This window comes from Crotalus tigris, unplaced genomic scaffold, assembly GCF_016545835.1.
Source record: "Crotalus tigris isolate CLP2741 ecotype Arizona unplaced genomic scaffold, ASM1654583v1 scf7180000018553.2237530, whole genome shotgun sequence".
NCBI classification, from domain to species: domain Eukaryota; kingdom Metazoa; phylum Chordata; class Lepidosauria; order Squamata; family Viperidae; genus Crotalus; species Crotalus tigris.
In genome coordinates this window covers 1,541,106-1,566,476 of record NW_024097074.1, presented here as the reverse complement: position 1 = coordinate 1,566,476, position 25,371 = coordinate 1,541,106, and the positions used below count along the sequence as shown (strand labels likewise).

At 43.7% G+C, this 25,371-nt stretch overlaps 1 protein-coding gene across 4 annotated transcripts in view; it reads left to right on the top strand.

Annotated features, from left to right (window-relative positions):
- LAMB4 (laminin subunit beta 4) overlaps window positions 1-25,371 on the top strand; it is a 59,740-nt gene that overhangs the window by 27,418 nt on the left and 6,951 nt on the right. For 3 of the 4 annotated variants that reach the window (XM_039354492.1, XM_039354493.1, XM_039354491.1), the window contains exons 20-34: window positions 812-955; window positions 2,275-2,506; window positions 3,320-3,477; window positions 3,960-4,184; window positions 4,786-5,006; window positions 6,929-7,016; window positions 8,102-8,477; window positions 10,831-10,991; window positions 11,848-12,053; window positions 13,161-13,364; window positions 18,236-18,380; window positions 20,238-20,445; window positions 21,415-21,553; window positions 22,329-22,505; window positions 25,062-25,215. In XM_039354492.1, the coding sequence (XP_039210426.1) occupies window positions 812-955; window positions 2,275-2,506; window positions 3,320-3,477; window positions 3,960-4,184; window positions 4,786-5,006; window positions 6,929-7,016; window positions 8,102-8,477; window positions 10,831-10,991; window positions 11,848-12,053; window positions 13,161-13,364; window positions 18,236-18,380; window positions 20,238-20,445; window positions 21,415-21,553; window positions 22,329-22,505; window positions 25,062-25,215 (2,838 nt within the window). Of the gene's footprint in view, window positions 1-811; window positions 956-2,274; window positions 2,507-3,319; window positions 3,478-3,959; window positions 4,185-4,785; window positions 5,007-6,928; window positions 7,017-8,101; window positions 8,478-10,830; window positions 10,992-11,847; window positions 12,054-13,160; window positions 13,365-18,188; window positions 18,381-20,237; window positions 20,446-21,414; window positions 21,554-22,328; window positions 22,506-25,061; window positions 25,216-25,371 lie in introns of those variants that run through there. The other variant, XM_039354494.1, reaches the window with a different exon arrangement.

Sequence of the window (25,371 nt, the reverse complement as noted above, 5' to 3'; positions counted from 1 at the left end):
TCATTGCCAAAACAAGATGACACCCGATTGGCTGTCTAAACACTCATGCTCATTGTCTACAATCAGATGAAGGAAAGCTACCTGAGATCAACCTGAGCAAGTTGTGCTTCCTTTTTCTGGTTATTTGGCTATCACTTTTCATAGAATATAGTACAAATAATTGAACAAACTACGTTGCATTACATTCTTGATGAAATTATCTCTCCATTGATATATAATTTCATGGTACTACTACCAAAAAAAAGTGGTGTTATTAGCCATCAAGCCTCAAAAATACACTTTCCCCAAAAGGTTTCCACAATTTTGGCCACTACTGTATAATGTGTTTTATCAATATAGGTGGTCCTCAACTTACGACCACAATCGGGCCCAAAATTTCTGTTGTTAAGTGAAACATTTGTTAAGGGAGTTTTGCCCCATTTTACGACCTATCCTGCCACCGTTGTTAAATGAATCGCTGCAGTCGATAAGTTAGTAACACCGTTGTTAAGTGAATCTGGCTGCTCCCGTTGACTTTGCTGGTCAGAAGGCAGCAAAAAGTTGATCACATGACCTTGGGACACAGCGACCGTCATAAATACGAGTCAGTTGCCAAGCGTCCGAATGTAAATCACGTGACCATGGGGATGCTACAAAGGTTGTAAGTGTGAAAAACGGTCACAAGTCACTTTTTTCAGTGCGGCTGTAGCTTTGAACGGTCACTAAATGAACTGTCGTAAGTCAAGGACTACCTGGACTTCTGGAATTTGATTCTTCTCCCTTTTTTCAACTTTGGCATCATAAATCTACTTTGGCATCTTCCTCCCAACAGCCTGCAGGTGCCACCCACAAGGTTCCCTCAATTCTCACTGCACAAAACTTGGAGGCCAGTGCCAATGCAAAGCGAACGTTGTAGGACGCTGTTGTGATAAATGTGCGGCTGGAAGCCACAGCTTTGGGCCCCAAGGTTGCCTTGGTAAGCAATGGTCTATGTCCATCTATGTTCCTACAATTATGGCACCTTTTTTTACTGGATACACATATACAAAGAGGCAAACTTCTCTAACAAAATGAAATTCAGTGGCGAGAAAAATAAAAGTTCTACATTTAAGCCAGACATGTCAAACACAAGGCCCAGGGGCCGGATGAGGCCCACGAAGTGGTTTCATGTGGCCCGCGAAGCCATCCTGGAAACAGTGAGGGAATGGCCCCCCACTGGCTTGGCCCTGGACCTGGCCGGCCGGGAGCCAATGTACAATTTTGTGGTGGCCATCTATGCTGAAATGCATTTGGTCTTAGCTCAACAAGGCCATCTGGAAATAGCAAGGAACCAGCCCCTGCCACGTCGGCCCCGCCCCCTGGGTGCATGCTGGGGAGGTGTCCCCCTTTGTGAGGAATGAAGAAATGGACCATGCCTTGGCGCTTGCCCCGGTCCCACCCCCTTCTGCCAGAGACCCTCAGATCTGTCCCACTCCTGCCCAGGCCCCCACAGGCACCCTTGACGCAAACGATGTAGAGCTGGCCATGCCCACCCAGTAGGTCACACCCACTCCATCCACGCCCACCCTGTAGGCCGCACCCACCCTGGCCACACACCCCTGCCCCCCCTGAGGGCAGCTGCAATGCTGATGCGGCCCTCAATGAAATTGAGTTTGACACCCCTGATTTAGGCAAGAAACACCAAATGCACAGGTATAACATAGGTGCAGTGGTGGGATTCAAATATGTGAACAACTGGTTCCCTGTGTGGATGCCACTTCCGGAAGTCCATTCTGGGCCTGGGCAACAAAAAATTAACTACCGCTTCTGCCGAGGTGATGCGAACTGCCTGAATCCTACCATAGGAAGGGAGGGAATCGAATGTTGGAAAAATTAGTCTTGTAATAACCAACCTACCTATCAGTACATTTAATTGATTTGTAATTTGTGTGACTCTGGGAGGGAGGGAGGGAGGGAGGGAGGAAGGAAGGATTCCTCCTCCTCCTCCTCTCTGCAAGGCCCAGTCCCTTCTAGCACTGATGATGTTTCCTAGTTGGGTAATGAAACGTCTGCAAGAAAACCACCCAGCTCAGAGAGTACCAAGGACTGCACAGTCCTCCTCCTCCTCCTCCTCTTCCTCCTCCTCCTCCTCCTCCTCCTCTCTGCAAGGCCCAGTCCCTTCTAGCACTGATGATGTTCCCTAGTTGGGTAATGAAACGTCTGTAAGAAAACCACCCAGCTCAGAGGGCACCCAGGACCCCACATAAACTAAGCCACAAGCCATCTGAAACTGCTTTCTTTTCTTTTTCAATCAAGCATGCGGATGTCATCCTCAAGGGTCAGTCAGCACCCTGTGTGACCAGATGACCGGGCAGTGTCCTTGTCGATCAGATGTAGCCGGCCAGCAATGCAATCGATGCCTAGCTGGATATTTCGGGTTTCCTCATTGTCGCCCTTGTGCTTGCAACGGCTTGGCAGAACTTTGCGACCCACAGACGGGAGTGTGTTGGAACTGCACGAGGTTTACCACCGGATCTAACTGTGAAAGGTAGAGTAGATGGATGTTGGAGCGAGCGCAAAATTTATGCACACCTGATAGTGACCGGCTTGAAAAAAATAAACAGAATGCAGAGCTGACATAAAATTGCACGAGGGGAGAAATGATAGCAGTCTTCCAATATTTGAGGGGGGGTCTCACAGAGGTGGATCAACCTATTTTCCAAAGCACCTGAAGGCCAGACAAGGAATAACGGATGGAAACTGATCAAGGAGAGATTCAACCTAGAAACAAGGAGGAATTTTCCAACTGTGAGAACAATCAACCAATGGAACTGAAGTTGCCTTGAGACATTGTGGAAGCTTCATCACTGGAACTTTTCAAGCAGAGATTGGACTGCCCTCTGTCAGAAATAGTGTAGGGTCTCCTGTTTGTGCAGGGGGTTGGACTAGATGACCTACAAGGTCCCTTCCAACTCTGTTATTTTAATTCTAATCCTTCTCCAGGTGCACAGTCCATCACAATATGTTTATACCAGTGGTTCTCAACCTGTGGGTCGGGACCCCATTTGGGGTCGAACAACCATTTCACGGGGGTCGCCAAACAAGGCTGTCCGCCATTTTTTTCCCTTTTCTTTGGCCACGCCCCTGGCACCCGGTGATGTATAAGTGGTTGGGGGTCACCACAACATGGGGAACTGTATTATGGGGTCGCAGCATTAGAAAGGTTGAGAACCACTGGTTTATACGCTCTGTCTTTGTAGTACTTATTTAGACTGATTACTTTTCTAAGATGACGTTTTAGCTATTTTACGCGATGTAGTATTTTTTAAAAAATATTCACTATTTACTATGTTTGGTGCAGGTGTTTGGATGGGTATTATGGAAATCCTCTGGAAGGAAAACCTTGTCGTCCTTGCATGTGCCCAGATTCCCCAACCAGCAAGAGATATTTTGCGCATTCCTGCTTCCAAGACCCTTGGACCAAACAATTAGTCTGCAAATGCTTTGCGGGATACTCAGGTAGGAAACTCACCATCTATAGATTGTGCTTTGTGGCTAAAGATTCACAACAATATCATATCATTCCATGTCTTGTTTGGGAAGCTATGCTATGTTCTAAAGCAAGAGGAAGCAGGAAACCTAAGTGTTTGTGTAGGAAATTCTGTTTATATAAAACACCAAAGAGTACAGTCACCATGTGCTTTACTGCTCAATTATTTTACTGTAACAGGAAAGAGGAAACTCTACTTAAGACAAAAGAGCATAGAGTATATACTATAGATTCAAATGTGTAAATACTGCCAACTACTGACTGAATACTATTGTATTTGTTGCATAGAAATACATTCCAACAATGAATTCCAGCAGTTTGATCCAATGGGCTTTTACTAGTAATTAACAGGTTGGTTGGTTTGTGCTGGAAAAATTAATCTTGTAATAACCAACCTACCTATCAGTACATTTAACTGATTTGTAATTGTGTGTGACTTTCACACTCGTAGGTGACCGCTGTGATGAGTGCTCCAGTGGGTTCTATGGGAATCCAAGGGTAGCCCCAAGTCAATGCCTTCCTTGTTCCTGCAACAACAACACGGATATGGCAGACCCAGAGTCTTGCAACAAGGACACTGGAGAGTGTTTGAAATGTTTATACAACACTCATGGACCCAACTGTCAATTCTGTAAACCTGGTTACTTTGGATCAGCACTTCTGAGGAATTGTGAAAGTAAGTAATTGTGGTGGAACGTAGTCTGGATTTCAGCAGAGAGGGAGGGGCTGCATGCCAGAGCAGCACGAGACAGCGAAGTTTAGCTTATGTGAGAGAAAGAGGGTGAAGACAGCTCCTCCCTAACAGTTTCCAGAATATACGTTTTATGCGCAAGTAGTCTTCTTTAGTTTGGCAAGTTTTCTGTCTCTAGATGGAGAACAATAAAGGAAATTGTTTGAAGAACCCTAATGTGTCTTTCTTGGCACCAGAACCAACTGGAACAGTGCCAGAGATAAATGTTAATTAATTAAACATGGTAGTAGGAAAATATTTGCTAATTTGATCATCTGGGGGTCCTTGGTGCTCTCTGAGCTTGGTTGTTTTCTTGCAGATGTTTCATTACCCAACTAGATAACATCATCAGTGCTAGTAAGGAGTGGGGTTTGCTCTCAGTTTATATTCTAGTGGCTTACCTTGTCAGTGTTGGTAGTGGTGATCTTTGGTTAGGCTGTTTACTGTTAACTTGTTTGGCAATTTGTTGATTGGGGTATAGTTTGCTTCTTGATTGATGCTCTGATCTTAAATCTTGGATCATCCTTCTATCACGATGTCTTTTCAGAATGTAACTGCAACCTTTCGGGTGTGAATCCAGCAAAATGCCCACCTGGAAGTGACTTTTGCACTTGTGATCAGACCACGGGCCAGTGCCCTTGCTCACCTCATGTGACAGGCGAGAAGTGTGACCGATGTGCTCCTGGCTACTGGAACATGGTCCAGAGAAGAGGCTGCTGTCCCTGTGGCTGCCATCCCAAACATTCCATAAACAATGTTTGTGATCAGGCAAGATTCTTGAGCTTCTTGCTTTATTTTTAAAATGAAAGGATATGGTGGAAGGCCAGGGACCTAAAATGTATTAAACTGAATCATCTTATCGTAATACATAATGGTCTGTGAGAATGAGCTTGGGAGGCTGGAGGAAGAGTTACAAACTGGCCAAGCAGCATGGATAATATTTCTCTGCCCTCAGAAGGAGGGAGGACATGGTAAACATCTCAGAAAGGACACTCCCTAGTGTCTTGGACTGTAAAGGTGAGTGTGCTTGCAAGATTCTGTTACCTGCAGATGGTGACGGCAGCCATGAAATTAAAAGATGCTTTGCTCCTTGGGACGAAAGCTAAGGCAAACCTAGACAGCAGATTAAAAAGCAGAGGCATCACCTTGCCAACAAAGGTCTGTATTGTCAAGGTGTTAGAAATTCTAAAAAGCAGAGACGTCACCCTGCCAACAAAAGTGCGCATAGTCCAGGCCATGGTTTTCCCAGTTGCAATGTATGGCTGCGAAAGTTGGACCATAAGAAAGGCCAAGCGCCAAAGAATGGAGGCCTTTGAACTATGGTGCTGGAGAAGACTCCTGCGAGTCCCCTGGACTGCAAGGCAGATCAAACCGGTCAGTCCTAGAGGAGATCAACCCCGACTGCTCTTTAGAAAGCCAGATCCTGAAGTTGAAATTCAAGGACTTTGGCCACCTAATGAGAAGGAAGGACTCACTGGAGAAGGGCCTAATGCTGGGAAAGATGGAGGGCAAGAGAAGAAGGGGATGACAGAGAAGGAGGTGGCTGGATGGAGTCCCTGAAGCAGTCGGCGTGAGCTTCAATGAAGATGGTAGAGGACAGGAAGGCCTAGAGGAACGTTGTCCATGGGGTCGCAATGAGTCGGACACGACTTCGCAATGAACAACAAAGCCCTACAGAACAGACAATGCACAGTCCACATGTGCTTTTCTCCTTAACTGCGACAAGAAAGCAGGAAACTTTATTCAGAAAAAAGACATAGTGTATATCAGAGGTCCCCAACCTTTTGGGCACCAAGGACCAGTTACATAGAGAGGTTTTTCCGTGGACTGGAGGGGGCGTGGTTTTGTGTGCTGCCTGAATCCTGTGGATAAGGCTTTCCTTGTTTGTGAGGACCGCTTGCTGGCATGCCATGGCCTGGTACTGGTCTACGGACCAGGGGTTAAGGACCCCTGGTGTATGCCATAGATGCAACTACAAATGTATAAACACTGCCACCTACTGGTTGAATAATATATATCTCTACTGAATACAGCTATAATTGTACAAGATGCATGAACACTGTATTCCAACACAAAGCTATGGTTTCCCTAATAGTAATGTATGGCTATGAGATTTGGGACCATAAGCGCCGAAGAATTGATGCTTTTGAATTGTGGTTCTGGAGAAGAGTCTTGAGAATCCCTTGGACTGCAAGGAGATCCAATCAGTCGATCCTAAAGGCAACCAACCCAGACCATCCTTTGGAAGGACAGATCCTGAAGCTGAAGCTCAAATATTTTGGCCACCAAATGAGAAGAGAGGACTCCTTGGAGAAGAGACCCTGATGTTGGGGAAGATGGAAGGCAAAAGGAGAAGGGGACGGCAGAGGAGAAGATGGTTAGATAGGGTCATCAACGCAATGAACGTGAATTTCGGCAAACTCCAGGGGACAGTGAAAGACAAGGGGGCCTGGCACGCTGTGATCCATGGGGTCGTGGAGGGTCGGACATGACTTAGTGACTGAACAACAACAAACCACCTTGCAATAGAGTTAGTATTCATGGTTCTGCTTCTTGTCTGGACTACCTTGAAGGGCCAATTTGTAACAATGAAACAAGCTGTGATTTGCAGCCAACAGGATCTGGCTGAAGCACAATGACCTCGCTTACGTTCCCCCTTGCAAATCTCTAACTGCACACCCTTTTTACAGCTTACAGGTCAGTGTTCATGTGAAGTAGGTTATGCCGGAAGACGTTGTGACATCTGTGCTGAAAATCATTATGGCATCGATTGTATCGGTAAGTAGACTGAGTTTGTTAGACTTATAAAGTTTAATGAGTCCAAGAATTTTTGTATTAATTATGGCATAACATACATACAGTAGTGGCCAAGATTGTGGAAACCTTTTGGGAAAAGTGTATTTTTGAGGGTTGATGGCTAATAACATTACTTTTTTTTTTGGAGTAGTACCATAAAATTATATATCAATGGAAAGATAATTTAATCAAGAATGTAATGCAACAAAGTTGGTTCAATTATCTGTACTGTATTCTATGAAAAGTTATAGCCAAATAACCAGAAAAAGGAAGCCCAACTTGCTTAGGTTGATCTCAGGTAGCTTTTCTTCATCTGATTGTAGCCAATGAGTATGAGTGTTTAGAGAGCCAATCAGGTGTCATCTTGTTTTGGCCATGAGCCAATCAGATCACAGTAGGATCCAGTGATTGATGTCCTGTATTGAAGCTGAGAGGGGGACATTTGTCGGTGTGTTATGTGATCGCTATCGCTAAGTTGGTTAGGTTTTTTTTTGCGTTCTTTCATTTAGTGAGCTTGTAAAACATAATAAAATTAAAGTCATGGTGCAAAGAGTTGACTGGTTGCCCAGAAAGCAATGTAAAATAGTATTATGAAGTGAACAAGGCTACAGTTATAAAGAAATGAGAAGAAAAATGGGTGGAAACTTAACCAAAGGTGGCATTTCTACTGTACACTTTTCCCAAAAGGTTTCCACCATTTTGGCCACTACTATATGTAGGTAAAGAAGATGGCATCGTAGCTTTATTGACTGGTGGTGCGATAGTTAAAGTGCAGTATTGTAGGCTAACTCTGCCGACTGTCAGCAGTTCGATCCTGACGGGGCTCAAGGATGACTCAGACTTCCGTCCTTCCGAGGTCGGTAAAACGAGGACCCAGATTCGCTTAACAAATGCGGCAAAGAAAAGTCATAAAATGGGGCAAAACTCGACACCTTTCCCACTTAGCAACATAAAAGTTTTGGGCTCAGTCCTGGTCGTAAGTCGAGGGCGGCCTGTCTTGCTTTATTTATTTATTTTCCGCCTTTTCCTTCTCACCAATTGAACACCATTGTTTCTCTCCTCGGCAGAATGCAAGTGTCACAAGGAGGGCACTCTGACTCCTGCTTGTGATAAGGACACTGGAGTGTGTCATTGCCGCACTGGAGTCTCTGGGGAGCGCTGCGATCGGTGCGCGCGCAACCGCAATCAAGCCTTCCCCTCCTGCTCTCGCTGTCACGTTTGCTTTGATCGGTGGGATAAGGTCATGAGTTCTTTGTCGCGGAGAATCCAGAAATTATTGAAATTCGCGGGAACGCTCGCGGAGAAGAGGAAAGCAACGCCGGGCTGCGATTTCAACTTTAAGGGCTATGAAAAGAAAATGTCTGACCTAGGAAAGGTCTTGAAAAGGCCTTTCCCATCGTCCGAGGTGCTCTTGAATATTAAAAAAGTCCAGGACAATATTAGGTAAGTTGTTTCATAGAATCGTACAGCTGGAAGAGAGCCGAGGTGGCGCAGCAGTTAGAGTGCAGTACTGCAGGCCACTTTAGCTGACTGTGTTCAGCAGGTCAGCGGTTCAAATCTCACCGGCTCAAGGTTGACTCAGCCTTCCATCCTTCCGGGGTAGGTAAAATGAGGACCCAGATTGTTGGGGGCAATGTAAATATATATATATATATACATTGCTTACTGGTGTACACCACTTAGAGAGTGCTTGCACTTAAAGCGGTATATAAGTCTCATAAATAAATAAATAAATCTGGGTCGATCAGAATACAGCTGGAAGGGACCTTGGAGGTCTTCTAGTCTAACCCCCTGCTTAAAAGGAGGAGACCCTATGCCATTTTCAACAAATCGTTGTCCAATTTCTTCTTAAAAATCTTCCATCCATCCAATCAATCAATCAATCAATCAATCAATCATAGAGGTGGAAGGGACCTTGGAGAGGTCTTCTAGTCCAGCCCCCTGCTCAAGCAGGAGTCCCTATATCAGTGGTTCTCAACCTTTTTAATGCCGCGACCCCCAACCGGTCGTAAGTTGAGGACTACCCAACCGGTCGTAAGTCGAGGACTTTTCCTGCCCAGGAGCATTGCGCATGCGTGGTGCCGCCCCCTGCGCCGGCCGAGGCATAGCTGGCAAGCAGCAGAGACAGCGCAGGCCAACCACCGGATGGGCCACCAGCTGGCCCAGCCCAAGGGAGATAAGGCACCCGCCGGGCCCCACATGCGCCAGCAACCCTCCCTGCGTCCGCCGGCCTCCCACCTCCCACCTTTGGCCCTCTTTTACTTACATTTTTAGTAGTTGCTCAGCAGGGAGGGGTGGAAATGTCCAGACAGCTCGCCTTCGCTGCAGACAACTTGCAGCACCGTTTGCAGACTGGGACTTTTGGCGGGCTCAGCAGGGCAGAGACAGCCTGGACAATTCCTATTGGCTTTTGAAAGCCAATATAATTAGACTCTATTCAAGAGAGTCTATTCTATTGGCTTTCAAAAGCCAATAGAATAAAAGGGAGGAGCACAGCTAAGGAAAAGGGGGGGGGGAAATGGCAGACTGCGTTGTTTGGCGACCCCCGTGAAATGGTCGTTCGACCCCAAATGGGGTCCCGACCCACAGGTTGAGAACCGCTGCCCTATATCATTTCAGACAAGTGACTGCCCAGACTCTTAAAAACCTCCAGTGATGGAGAACCCACCACTTCTAGTGGCAAGTTGTTCCACTGGTTAATTGTCCTCACTGTTAGGAACTTTCTCCTTAATTCCAGGTTGTTTCTCTCCTTGATTAGTTTCCATCCATTATTTCTTGTCCTGTCCTCTGGTGCTTTGGAGACTAGGCTGACCCCCTCTTCTTTGTAGCAGCCCCTCAAATACTAGAATACTGCTATCATGTCACCCCTGGTCCTTCTTTTCTCTAGACTAGCCAGACCCAATTCCTGCAATCGTTCTTCATGTTTTCGTCTCCGGACCTTTAATAATCTTAGTTGCTCTTCTCTGCACTTTTTTTTTTTTTAAAGTCTCAACATCTTTTTTTGTAATATGGTGACCCAAACTGGATGCCGTATTCCAGGTGTGGCCTTACTAAGGCTTTACAAAGCGGTACTAATGCTTCATGCGGGTTTATGTGTTTCCTACTTTCTAAAAATCACCGGTATAAATACGGGTAGTCCTCAATTTAGGACCAGAAGTAAATCTGACTTCCCCGTGAACTTTGCTTGTCAAACAGTTGCAAAAGGGGATCACATGACACTGCAACCGTCATAAATGCGAGCCCGTTGCCAAGCGTCCGGATTTTGATCACGTGACCCTGGGGATGCTGCAACGGTCGTAAGTGTGAAAAACAGCCCTAAGTCACTTTTTTCAGGGCCGTTGTAACTTTAAACGGTCGCTAAATGAACCGTTGTAAGTCGAGGATGACCTGTATTCATGATGTTTGACGTTATTTTTCCCAAAGAATTGATTTCTCCACTAGCTTGATGCAACAATAAATAAATATGTATGTATGTATGCATGGATGGATGGATTAAATGTTGACATCTTTTAATTTCTAAAAGGGTCCAGAATGGTGTGGTCCAAATTTACGTTCCTTGCCAACCTATCATATATCTGTATGAAATTTATTTTGAACCCCTGAATACATCACTTGCAAATACTTTTAATTAAATGCTGTTCAGAGGATCTCCAAGTCTATGTGTGTACACTCAAGTGCCACTTCTGGAAAAAAAAACAGACAAATGGATCCAGTATCGAGCGATGTACTAAAGTGAGGTCAAGCGCTAATCTTAACGTTAAATCTAACGTAATCGTTGACCTATTTTTCTTTTTAGACAAAAAGTTTCTCACATGTTTCTGCAACCTGGACCACTGGATCAGTTTCCTGATCTCCACCGTGTAATTGAAAACCTACACAAAGATGTTGACAATCTTTCTGAAACCCTGCAGAAGAGAAAAGATCTGCATTGCGGGATGACTTACCTACAGTTCCAAGGTAAGCAGGCCAGGAATTAAAAATTAAAAGTTTTCACCAATTGAAAACATTTCAAAGCATCTTCTCTAATAGCTCAAAAACAGAACTTGTTCACAAACCATTTGGGGACGGATGCTTTTTACAGATAGTCCTCAATTTAACAATCGTTCATTTAGTGATTGAAAACAGTGAACTTTTTGTATTTTGTGTTAATTTTTGTATTAATTATGGCGTAAAATATATAGCAGCCTGCTGCTAAAGTCTTCTAGATACGTGGGATTGTAACACCCATCGTCCCACAACCAGATAATTATTTATGCCTAGAAAATGTGGGAATTGTAGACCAACACAGCTGGAAAGCAGCAAATAAGACAGGCCAAAGTAAAGTATATTCATATAACTAGCAACCTTAAATCACAGATAGTCCTTGACTTATAACCAGTGGTGGAATTCAGCCAGTTCGCAATTTTTTGTTGCCCAGAACGGACTTCCGGAAGCAGCATCCACACGGAGAACCGGTTGTCCTTAATTGCAGCAACATATCCAGCATATAAGGCGACTCGGCATATAAGATGACCCCCGAATTCGGCGTTGCTTTCCATGCCTAGAAAGTCATCTTATACACCGGAAACTACCGTAATTTCTGGCATATAAGACGACTCGGCTTATAAGACGACCCCCAACTTCGGCGCCGATTTCCACGCTTTAGAAAGTCGTCTTATACGCCAGAAAATACGGTAAAAAGATTAATAATAAAAAAAACTGTAAATGATAACAAAGGGTTTACTCTTATTATAGTACTTAAGTTTACATTTGCTCAATTTATTGATGTCTTGTGGGAAGCGCCCTGGTTAAATGACCTTGTCGTTCGATTTAGATTTTTTCAACAAAATAAAGAATTATTATCAAATTACGTTGGCTGCTGAGAAGAGAATCCAGGGAGCCAAATCCATCATAGCTTATGGAGGAAACGTAAGGAACAAGGTGTTTGCCCTCCTGAACGACCTGGACGTAAAGGAAAACATTACGCTGGATCAGCTGAGGACGTTCACAGTTTCAGAAATCGAAGACCTAAATGAAAAAGTAAGATAATTAATTTCTTGGAAAAAAGAAACACCTAGAAGGGGATACATCAGGATCAGAGCTAATGAGATATCACATATGTTGTCCTTATATTAAGCCAGTGATGGCGAACCTTTTAGAGACTGAGTGCCCAACTCCCCCCCATCGTCCCCGCCCCGCCCCACGGGCCACCCACTGCCTCCATGGCCTGCCGCAGATCGCCTAGGTAGCCCAGCAGCACCATGGTGGCCACGCCCTCTGCCCGCTCCCCGCAGCATCATCTGCACGTGAAGGGGCGTGAGGGCGGAGTCTTGTCCCCGCTGCCCGGCTGCCATGTCCTTGGCTGCGCTGTTCCGCGTGGGCCGCACCCAGGGGCGACTCTCCTCCAGGGGGGTTGCTGGTGAGGAGAGGGCCGTGGAGGGAAGCGGGGCTGGGGCGATGGCGCGCGTGCCCAGAGAGAGAACTCTGAGTGCAGCCTCTGGCACACGTGCCATAGGTTCGCCACCACTGTATTAAGCTGTCCTGAGACATATTATTCAATCACTTGTCCTGAGACATATTATTCAATCACTGTGATTTTAACTATTGTCCAGGTAATCCTCGACTTACGACCAGAACTCCCCAAATTTCTGGTTGCTAAGCGAGAAAGTTGTTCAGTGTTGTCCTATTTGATGATCTTACCTGCCACAGTTGTTAAATGAATCACTATGGTTGTTAAGTTAATAACACGACGGTTGTTAAATGATTCTAGCTTCCCCCATTGACTTGTCAGAAGGTCACAAAAGAGGATCACATGATCCCCAGGGACACCGTCATAAATATGAACCAGTTGCCAAGCATGTGAATTTGGATCACCCTGACTGCAACGGTCGTAAGGGTGAGAACCGGTTGTAAGTTATTTTTTTTCAGTGCTGCTGTAACCTTTGAACGGTCACGAAATGAACTGGTGTAAGTTGAGGACTACCTGTACACTATTTTTTAAAAAAATATTCAATGCTCATGAAGTAGTGAAATGTGAATTAATCTTGGTCATCTCCCAGTAAATTTGGGTTGCAGAATGAAAACACACTTAATAATGTGTTTGCTGGCCACTTCGGTATGAATTGCCTGGCTTGTATTTTCCTGCAGGTGTGTGGGATGCCAGGAAACGTGTCGTGTGCCGTGGCAGAGTGTGGCGGGGCTTTGTGTCATGACAGGCAGGGCAACAAATATTGTGGCGATCCAAATTGTGATGGGGCATACCCTCTTTCTATCAATGCCTTTAGAAAGGCCGAGCGCACGGACCTGCTGTTAAGTAACCTAATCAATCAGACGCAAGGATTTCAGAATAAGGTACCGTATGTTTAACACTTGTGTTTGTGGCAAGTTTCTGAGCTTCAAAAGGTTTCATGGTTTTCAAAGTGCTGTGGTAATAATGTTCCCCCCAATCCTTTTTAACATTGAATCAAGCCAGTTGATTCACAAAGAGAGCTAATGGAGGCAATAGACCAGTGGTTCTCAACTTGAATAGAGTCTAATTCTATTGGCTTTCAAAAGCCAATAGGAATTGTCCAGGCTGCCTCTGCCCTGCTGAGCCCACCAAAAGTCCCATTCTGCAAACGGTGCTGTACCAGTTGAGTAGTCCTCGACTTACGACCGGTTGAGAACCACTGCAATAGACAGACTAAAGATAAGAGGGTAAAATTAATTACATTTGTTTGACAGGATTAAAACCCAAGGAAGACAGTATTTTAGACCCATTGCTAGCCTTTGCGAAACAAGCTAAACAAATCTAATAACAAAAGCACACAAAGCAAGCCTCCAAATGACGAGATGCTGTAAAACTGTATCAAAATCCCTGTACTCATCAAATCAATTTGTCAGCTGTCCCAGAACTACATGCTGCGGTTGGTTCTGTTCACCATTAAACCTTCTTTCCTAAGCAGCCAGCCTCCATTTTATTTCCAGCATCTTACTCCCGGCTTGGAACTAGACCTGATTTTTCTTTCAGCAGTGCGCAAAAGACAGATCGCATTAATCCCAGTTAATAGATGGGGACCTAATTGTGAAAGTTTGTTAGGAAGCTGAGGAAGAAACCAGAATAACAAATTTGGAAGGGACTTCGGAGGTCTTCTAGTCTGCTCAAGCAGGAAACGCTATACCATTTCAGACAAATGATTGTCCAATCTCTTCTTAAAGAGTGTTAGAGCACCCACATGTTGGAGCGCCCACAACAGTGTTGGAGCACCCACAACAAAACCAGAGGCACTCTAGACATAAACCATCAACAAATTAAAGAATTTGTTAGTAGCTCATCAAATAAATGGCAGCTCAGTCAGTCCAGCTAAGGTACAGAAATCCTGTGAAGAAGACATCCAGAACTTCCAAATATGATCTACCTTAATGATCTCAGAGGTCTGCAAACTCCTATTCTTTCCAAATTTTGCACCTTACTGCTAATTCTTGTATTAAAAGCTTCTTATGGGGAGCTATGTAATTCTTACTTCCTTGATTGTGCTCTGTTGTAAAGGTGTTGACACCAAGGCTGAGAGACAGAGGTGTGTTCGTGCCCAATAAGTCAATGATGGAAATTGGATTTGATCTTTAACGCATCCCATGATGATCTCTCTCTTAAAAATAGTAGAATACAGAATAACAGAGCTGGGAGGACCTTGGAGGTCTTCTAGTCCAACCTCCTGCTCAAGCAGGAAACCCTATATGAGACATGTCAAACTCGCAACGTCACGTGGCGTTGCGCAACGTATCGGGACGGTTTTGCCATTGCCGACAATGGGGTGGGCGCGGCTTCCAGATGACGCATCCAGCCCGCGGGCCGGCAGTTTGACACCCCTGCCCTATACCATTTCAGAGAAAAGGTTGTCCAACCTCTTGTTAAAAACCTCCAGTGTTGGAGCACCCACAACGTCTGGAGGCAAAGTAGCAAAGAAATTTCCAAGGGAATTTCACACAATTTTGTGCAATTTGTCACTGCTGATGTTGTTGAAGAACATTTTCTTTTCTTTTTTAAAAAATTTTATTGAATAAAAAAAGGAATTAAAAACATTGAACATGGTAAATCAACATTTGACAAACATCTCAGTCCATATTTACATTAATTACAAATAAATCTCTTTACAGGAACATCATTCTAATCTCAATCTTGACTTTTCTCATTACAATGACCTCCATTTTTCCCCCACCATCTATAAAATGTATTCCATATTTGATAAAAGTCTGATTCATCCTGCTTTTTTAATCTTTTAGTTATCCTGTCTAATTCTGCGCAATACGTGATTTTCTGAATTAATGTTTCCCCACTCGGGGAAACATTAATTCAGAAAATCATGTATTGCGCAGAATTCATGTATTCATGCATTCTGTATTGCGCAGAATTTGCGTAGCTTTCCATTTTTGAGCAAATAATATCCTTGCTGCTGTAACCACGTGAATGAATAAGTATGTGTCATCTTTACTTACGGTACATTTTTTCCAAGTATTCCTAACAGCAATGTCTCAGGTTTGTACTGAATGTTTTGCATAGTCATTTCTATTGCCCATTCCCAGACCATATGCCAATACACCTGTGCTTTCCTACATGTCCACCAAACATGAAAAAAAGTGACCCTTTCTTTTTTACATTTCCAACACATAGATGAATATCCATTATACATTTTGGCTAATCTGGCTGGAGGGAGATGCCATCTGTAAGCCATCTTATACAAATTCTCTTTATATGTTGACGCCAATGTGATTTTATTGTTTCGCATCCACACCTGCTGCCACTGATCCAAATTAATATTATGTCCTAGATCTATCGCCCACGTCACCATTGTTTCTTTGACCTGTTCTTTGTTGAAGAACATTTTCAGTGATTTATCATAACGTGTGGCTCCTGCACTATTGTTCTCAAGAACAATGATCTAGCTAATAAATTGTTCCATTTGTATGGGGTTTACGAATGAGACTCCAACACTGTAGTTGGTCTGCACCAGAAGAGCAACTTTTTCCAGATGTCTACACGAGCTTCCCGCTCTCTTCCTGGAGAACGCAGATCCTTTATATCGGGGGCCCCCAACCCCCGGACCACGGACCAGTACTGGGCCACAGCATGCCAACAATCGGTCCGCGCAAACAAGCAACGCCCCATCCGCGAGATGCAGGCAGTACACAAAACCATGCCCCCTCCGGTCTGCGGAAAAACCTCTCTCCACGGAACTGGTCCCTGGTGCCCAAAAGGTTGGGGAATCTCTGCTTTATATTACAGTGCTAAATGTTCTCAGAACTGAAATATTCCAGGTCCAGCACAAAGAATCTAATTTTTTAAAAATTACAGAAACAGCATGGAAACCGTACTGCACCCACAAATCAGGAATGTAGAGATTGTGTGGGATGAGAACTACACTGACTTTGTTTATTCCCATCCATCTTTCCCTGATTAGCTTCATTTGTGCGTGGTTTCCTCCAGTTCTATATTTTTTCCTGCAGTAATGAACAACCACCCATTCATGGTGGACGGGCATAGAACGGTAAAAATAGATACTAGAAATATCATGATTCAGATTCTATATATGTCTAACATGTGGGTATTTAAAAACTATTTGCCCCAGGCAAATTCATTTGGAGAGGGGGAGGTTAAAAAAAAAGTCTAAACTGTGGCTTCACTTGTGCAATCATTTTGTAGGAGAAGGAGGGGCAGAACCTGGGGGTGGAGTGAAAATAAGGATCAACCTAGAATCTGTACATAGCCACAAATGAACTTCCTTGAATCCCATAGACCCTTATCATGCTAATACTGTGCAACAAAGATGATTAGAGGACTGGAGGCTAAAAGATATAAGGAACAGTTGCTGGAATTGGGTACGTCTAATTTAATGAAGAGAAGGGCCAGGGGGGACAGGATAGCAGTGCTCCAGTATCTCAGGGGCTGCCCCAAAGAGGAGGGAGTCAAGCTATTCTCCAAAGCACCTGAAGGCAGGACAAGAAGCAACGGATGGAAACTAATCAAGGAGAAAAGCAATCTAGAACTAAGGAGAAACTTCCTAACAGTTAGAACAATTAACCAGTGGAACAACCCGGCTCCAGAAGCGGTGAATGCTCCAACACTGGAAGTTTTTAAGAAGACACTGGACAGCCATTTATCTGAAATGGTATAGGGTTTCCTACCTGAGCAGAGGGTTGGACTAGATTACCTCCAAGATCCCTTCCAACTTTATTATTATTATTATTGATCATCGCACAGTCAGCCAGATATTCAGACTGGATTTGGCATTTTTGTCTACCTATCGAGTCCTTACCCAGGACCTGGGATAGGCAGATGTGGATATTTGATGGTATTACAGATATCGTCGCAGGATGGAAGCAGTTCCTAGTAAGGCCGCCTTTTGCAATTGACTAATAGCGAATTTGTCAATGCCAATGGTGTTCAAGGGGTGCTCCAGTTGTTTTGGGATTGCACCCAAGGCGCCTATGACTATTGGTACTACCCTTGCTTGCTTTTGCCACAGTCTTTCTATTTCTATTTGTAGGTCTTTGTATTTTGTTCTCTTCTCCAGTTCTTTCTCTTCTATTCTGCTGTCTCCAGGCACTGCCACATCCACTATCCGTGGCAGTGCCTGGAGACAGCAGAATAGCAGCTGCTGCTGCTGCTGCTGCTTCTTCTTCTTCTTCTTCTTCTTCTTCTTCTTCTTCTTCTTCTTCTTCTTCTTCTTCTTCTTCTTCTCCTTCTCCTTCTCCTTCTCCTCCTTCTCCTCCTCCTCCTCCTCCTCCTTCTTCTCCTTCCTCTTCCTCTTCCTCTTCCTCTTCCTCTTTTCTTCTTCTTCTTCTTCTTCTTCTTCTTCTTCTTCTTCTTCTTCATCATCATCATTATTATTATTATTATTATTATTATTATTATTTGAGAAGATGCATAGGCTGTTTAGCAATGAATCAGTTTAATTAGACCTTTGGGTGTGGAGTTGATCTTTTTCACCTGATAATTTTAACTTTTTGACATCTCTCCCCCCCCCCCCAGAAAAATATGTACCTCTGGCCTTTGCATGAGTTCAGTCAGTTGCTTTAAAAAAAAAGGAGACCAATTTTTTCCTTTAATCCAGGCTTAGAGTTAGAACTGAAAATGGATCTAGAATTTATGAGTGAAACATTATCATTACCTTTGGGGTTTGTTTGTTTTTTCACCAGTGAAACTGATAATGAAAAAAAAAAGTTATCTAAATGTACTCTGACAGATCAAAAGTATTAGGAAGATGACTGAAGACACTAAGGAGAAAACATTGACGATACATGGAAAACTGGAGAAAAATAAATATCAAATTGAAAAGGAAAGAGAAAGCATGAAAGAACTTATCAAGCAACTAAGGAACTTTTTGCTGGGTAAATGTGTTATTCTTTCTCTCCCATTTTCAGTCCATGTCATGCAAAATAAAGTCAGCATAGCCGGCACGTTAACAAAATGAAAATGATATTATTTATATCAATTGTAGCCCATTTTTGATTAAACCGATTGAGCTCATATTTAATCAGCCATTCGTACCAAGAATTGACGGTTCAAAGTAACTCAGATATGTTATAGCACTATAAAAATGGAGGGGTGTGTGGTATGTATATACACAAACAGTATACTAATAAATAATATGCTAATGTCTATGTACACAAACAGAATACTACTACTACTACTATTACTACTACTAATAATAATAATAACTTTATTGTCACTTTGAAAGTACACCAATCGGCATACATCAAAATGAAATTTCGTAGCCAATGCAGCCGCAGCTGATCCAGGCACCGCCATCTTAGATCTAATAAGTAATTACCGTATTTTCCGGTGTATAAGACGACTGGGCGTATAAGATGACCCCTGACTTTGGAAAAGATTTGCATGGTTTAGAAAGTCGTCTTATACGCCTGAAAATACGGTAGCTGCCCAACTTTTATCCATAATGCTGGTAGGGAAATTCTGGCAATTGAATTCCACCCATCTTAAAGTCGCTGAGGTTAAGAAAAATTGATCTAAAACAATGTACCAAAAAGAACAATTAGATGATAAAATGTTATTATTGTTAGCGGGTGGCGCAGTGGTTAGAATGCAGTATTGCAGGCAAATTCTGCCCACCGCCTGGAGTTCGATCCTGACAGGGCTCAAGGTTGACTCAAATCTTCCATCCTTCCGAGGTCGGTAAAATGAGGACTCAGATTGTTTGGGGGCCATAGGCTGACTCTGTAAACCTCTTAGAGAGAGCTGTAAAGTGCTACAAAGCGGTATATAAGTCTAAGTGCTGTTGCTATTTCATAGCAATTTGGAATGACTTATTATACAATAGTGGCCAAAATTGTGGAAACCTTTTGGGAAAAGTGTATTTTTGAGGTTGGATGGCTAATAACACCACTTTCTTTTTTGAGTAGTACCATAAAATTATATATAAATGGAAAGATAATTTAATCAAGAGTGTAAAGCAACCAAGATTGTTCAATTATCTGTACTGTATTCTATGAAAAGTTATGGCCAAATAACCAGAAAAAGGAAGCACAACTTGCTTAGGTTGATCTCAGGTAGCTTTTCTTCATCTGATTGTAGCCAATGAGTGCGAGTGTTTAGAGAGCCAATCAGGTGTCATCTTGTTTTGGCAAGAAGCCAATCGGATCACAGTAGGATTCAGTTATTGATGTCATGGATTGAAGCTGAGAGGAGGACATTTGTCAGGGTGTTATGTGATGGCTATCAAGTTGGCTGGGTTTTGTTGTGTTCTTTCATTTAGTGAGCTTGTAAAACGTAATAAAATTAAAGTCATGGTGCAAAGAGTTGACCGGTTGCCCAGAAAGTGATGTAAAATAGGATTATTAAGTGAACAAGGCTACACTTATAAAGAAATTAGAAGAAAAATGGGTGGAAACTTAACCAAAGATGGCATTTCTATGGTACACTTTTCCCAAAAGGTTTCCACCATTTTGGCCACTACGGTATGTAGGTAAAGAAGATGGCATCGTAGCTTTATTGACTGGTGGTGCGATGGTTAAAGTGCAGTATTGCAGGCTAACTCTGCCGACTGCCAGCAGTTCGATCTTGACGGGGCTCAAGGATGACTCAGACGTCCGTCCTTCCAAGGTCGGTAAAATGAGGACCCAGATTGTTGGGGGGGCCATTTGCTGACACTATAAAATACTTAGAGAAGCAGTATATAAGGAGGCAAAGCAGTTGGCCCTACGTGACTCTCTATTTATTTTTCTAAGAGGAAAGTGCCCCACCTGAGGATATAGAAAAAGTTGCCAATTATGTTCTGGGCATCAAGATGCACAAGGGACCTCAGGAGCTGCCAGACCTGCTCAATAACCTCCAGAGTCTCGTGACACAATGTGAGGACAGCACGGAATATATCAGAAACTTAAAGAAACCCAAAGAAGAGGCAGAAAAGCTTTTGAAGAAAGCCAAAGAAGCTGAGTAAGTCCGGTGTTTTCTGATTTGTACGGCTAGAAGAACCTATTTGTAGCTCGGGGTTGAACTGAGGGGTCCTTGGTGCCCTCTGAGCTGGGTGGTTTTCTTGCAGACGTTTCATGACCCAACTAGGTAACGTCATCAGTGCTAGAAGGGAGTGGCTAATGAGAACAAACCATACTCCCTTCACGCACTGATAATGCTCCCTAGTTGGGTAATGAAACGTCTGCAAGAAAACAACCGAGTTCAGAGAGCATCAAGGACCCCACAATCTGTCCTCCCTCCCTCCCTTTTTTCCTTCCTCCTCCTCCTCCTCTTCCTCTTCCTCCTCCTCTTCTCTCTCCCCCACTCTCTTCTAGCACTGATGATGTTCCCTAGTTGGGTAATGAAATGTCTGCAAGAAAACCACCAAGTTCAGAGCGCACCAAGGACCCCACAGTCCGTCCTCCCTCCCTCCCTCCCTCCCTCCCTCCCTCCCTCCCTCCCTCCCTCCCTCACTTCCTTCCTTCCTTCCTTCCTTCCTTCCTTCCTTCCTTTCTTCCTCCTCCTCCTCCTCCTCCTCTTCTCCTTCTCTCCCTCCCTTGTAGCACTGATGATGTTCCCTACTAGGGTAATGAAACGTCTGCAAGAAAACAACCGGCTTCAGAGAGCATCAAGGACCCCAACAATGTGGTATTTGTGATTGTGAAATGCAAATCCCTGTAAAATGAATTTTCTGATTGGGCTAATCTTATCCCACGATAGGTTTTCGACCGTTCAGTGAGAAAACCGATGTCACCTGAGCAACGCAACCACGATGAAGTTCTTTTGTTACTCTAATGTTCTGCTCTATCCTTGTTCACCTTTGTAAATGACTTGCAGTAAAGGTTTATTTTGGTTCGTTCATTGGGTTCTCTTTCTTTCTCTCATTATCGTATTCTACTTCCAGTTAATAAACCCTAGCAGGCTCATGATTATTATTTTTTTAAAACTCAGGGAGAGAACGAAAGCTCTCACTGCGCCTGACGAAATAATAACCGACTTGAAAGAAGTCGACGACACTCAGAGACAAACCAAAGATGCCTTGGCAACTTCATATGAGAAAATAGAAGAAACTGTGTCAAAAATTTCAAAGGTATCCCCAATTAACTTAAAGATTGTAAATTAAAGCATGTGATGTTTAATTTGTTTTTAAATATAATAATAATAATAGTAATAATAATAATAATAATAATAATAATAATAATAATAATAATAATGAAGGGACCTTGGAAGTCACCTAGTCCAACCCCCTGCTCAGGCAGGAAACCCTATGCCATTTCAGACAAATGGCTGTCCAGTCTCTTCTTAAAAACTTCCAGTGTTGGAGCATTTACTGCTTCTGGAGGCAGGTTGTTCCACTGGTTAATTGTTCTGTCAGGAAGTTTCTCCTTAGTTCTAAGTTGCTTCTCTCCTTGATCAGTTTCCATCTGTTGCTTCTTCTCCTGCCTTCAGGCGCTTTGGAGAATAGCTTGACTCCCTCTTCTTTGGGGCAGCCCCTGAGATACTGGAACATTGCCATCATGTCCCCCCTCGTCCTTCTCTTTGTTAAACTAGACATACCCAATTCCAGCAGCCGTTCCTTATATGTTTTAGCCTCCAGCCCCCTAATCATCTTTGTTGCTCTTCTCTGCACTCTTTCTAGAATCTCAACATCTTTTTTGCATCGTGGTGACCAAAACTGGATGCAGTATTCCAAGTGTGGCCTTACCAAGGCGTTGTAAAGTAGCATTAACACTTCACGTGATCTTGATTCTATCCCTCTGTTAATGCAGCCCAGCACTGTGTTGGCTTTTTTGGCAGCTGCAGCACACGGCTGGCTCCTATTTAAGTGACTGTCCTCTAATAATGTTATGTTTCCTGGGACGCAGGCTGAGAACCAAATGAAAAAGGCTGCCACTGAGTTGCAGGTTTTTCCAGAAAAACAGTCCAAGCTGACAGAGGAAATAAGTTCCCTGAAGACCAAAATGGAAACGAACAGAATCCAAGCCGCAGGTGCCAGATCAAAAGCAAAAGAAGCCCAAAATCAAGCGGCAGAAAGTAATAAGGTAAAACGCCATTTAAATGCCCTTGTTTATTCCCCCCCCCCCGGAGCTTTGATTTACAATTTCCAACTTTTGTATTTTGATTTCCAACTCCCAACTTTGGTGTTGGAAAAAGAGTCCTGCGTGTACCGTGAATAGCTAAGAAAACAGGAAGACGTATAAGTCGGGATTGTGTTAACGGTGAGGACCACTTGATAAAACAGTGGTAGGACCACACCTGGAGTGCTGCATCCAGTTTTGGTCCCTGCGCTGCAGGAGAGATATTGAGACTTTAGGAAGGGTGCAGAGAAGAGCAACTAAGGGAATTAGAGGCCTGGAGACTAAAACATATGAAGAACGATTGCAGGATTTGGGTTTGGCCAGTCTAGAGAAAAGAAGGACTAGGGGTGACATGATAGCAGTATTCCAATATTGGAGGGGCTGCCACAAAGAGGAGGGGGTCAACTTATTTCCCAAAGCACCAGAGGGCAGGACAAGAAGCAAGGGATGGAAACTAATCAAGGAGTGAAGCAACCTGGAAATAAGGAGAAACCTCCTAACAGTGAGAACAATTAACCAGTGGAACATCTGGCCTCCAGAAGTTGTAGGTGCTCAATCACTGGAAGTTTTTAGGAAAAGACTGGACAGTCTCTTGTCTGAAATGGTGTAGGGTCTCCTGCTTCAGTAGGGGCTGGACTAGAAGACCTCCAAGGTCCCTTCCAGCTCTATTCTATTCTATGACCCCACAACAAAGGGGGTCAGGCTTTGAACTACCACGTCAGCAATGGACAATCCTGAACAGCATTCGCACTTCACATGGCGTCTGCCGGGAATCTCTGTTTAAATGGGGCATAGTATCCTCCCCTCAGTGTGACTGCAGGATCCCAACTCAAACTGTAGATCAGAGATCCCCATCCTTTGGGGCACCAGGGACCGGTTCCGTGGAGAGAGGTTTTTCCGCAGACCAGAGAGTGTGTGGTTTTGTGTGCTGCCTGCGTCCCACGGATGGGGCTTTCCTTGTTTGTGCGGACCGGTTGCTGGCATGCCACGGACCAGGACCGGTCCACGGACCAAGGGTTGGGAACCCCTGCACTAGGTGCTTCACTCATCTTTTACAAAAGGGGAATTAGGGATTAAAATCCTCAGGGTTGGTAGCAGTGTGCAGCCTGTTCCTTCCTTGCTGCAATACAGGTAGTCCTTTGACTTATAATAGTTCACTTATTTTAATGTTGAATTTATTAACTGCAGCAAGGTTATTAGTAGATTCATATTGGAAGAAAGATTCGTTGCCTACTTTAGAAGAATGGATATTTAAAGTTTCTAATTTAGCAGAAATGGCAAAAATTTCTGCTTCTTGAAAGGATCATACACAAGAAAGATATATTTTTATATGGAGAAGATGGATAGATTATATTCAGAAGAAGTATGGAACTATAAAGTTTCATTTATTTTATGAGTAAATGTTATAGTAAATGTTGTATAAGAGATTTGTTTATGATGATATAATTTAAGGGGAGTTAAGGGCTAAGTATGATTTTTTCTCTCTCTCTTTCTTTTTTCTTGTTAATTTTGTTATTACTAACCCTGTACTCTGCTCTGGGAAGTGAGGGGGGGGGTTGAGGGTGGGTGGGTGGGTAAATAGGTAGAATAGGATAATATAGATATGGTAATTTATGAGAGAGATGCTGCTTGGGCATTTCCTCTATGCTATATTTGAGAGGGATGAGAGGGGAGGAAGGTGAAGGGAGGAAGTAGGATGGTAAGAGGAGAAGGGGAGGGGAAGAAAAAAGAAAAAAGTAAACAAAAAATAGTTCACTTAGTGAACCGTTCAAAGTTACAACGGGACTGAAAAACGTGGGGCTTTGCTTGTTTGTGCGGACGGTTGCTGGCATGCCAGATCCTAGTACTGGTCCATAGACCGGGGATTGGGGACCCCTGCACTAGAAGACCTCCAAGGTCCCTTCCACCACCACCATCATCATCATCATCATAATCATCATTATTATATGAACTCAGCTGCAATAAGGATGGGCCCACAGTTGGAACAATGGAAGAGTTTAGCTTAGAGCAGTGGTCCTCAACCTTTTTAATGCTGCGACCCCCCAACCGGTCGTAAGTCGAGGACTACTCAACCAGTTGTAAGTCGAGGACTACTCAACTGGTGCAGCACCGTTTGCAGAATGGGACTTTTGGCGGGCTCAGCAGGGCAGAGACAGCCTGGATAATTCCTATTGGCTTTGGAAAGCCAATAGAATTAGACTCCTATTCAAGAGAGTCTATTCTATTGGTTTTCAAAAGCCAATAGAATAAAAGGGAGTAGCACAGCTAACGAAAAGGGGAAAAAAATGGCGGACTGCGTTGTTTGGCGACCCCCGTGAAATGGTCGTTCGACCCCAAATGGGGTCCCGACCCACAGGTGGAGAACCACTGCACTAAATCCAATTCAATAGACAAAATAAGAACAGTATAGAATTAGACAACAATTGTGTGGCAATCAGTCAGATACAGGTCCTCCACATCAAATTCCTTGCCTGTACATTCATACAGACTGCACTCCTTGTTTTTTTTTTTTTTTTTTAGGAATTTGCTCATCTTAAACACGAATTCAGCAACTTGCAAGGCAAATTTCTGACCAGCGGACTTACCTTAGAAATCTTGCAGAAACTCAGCTGGTTGAAAAAAGAGGCAGAAGAACTGGCCCATGAGACCGCACAGAAAGCAAAAAGAATCACCGGTAATTTACACGCCACAGGAGCATGCACAGAGATCCACCTACATATATGCTTAGCCATAAAGTCTATTTGTCTTTTGCTCCTGTAAAAGACTTTTCTAATCCAGTTCTAATACCATAATAGTTTTAATGCTCTTCCCTATTTGTATCGAATTAGAG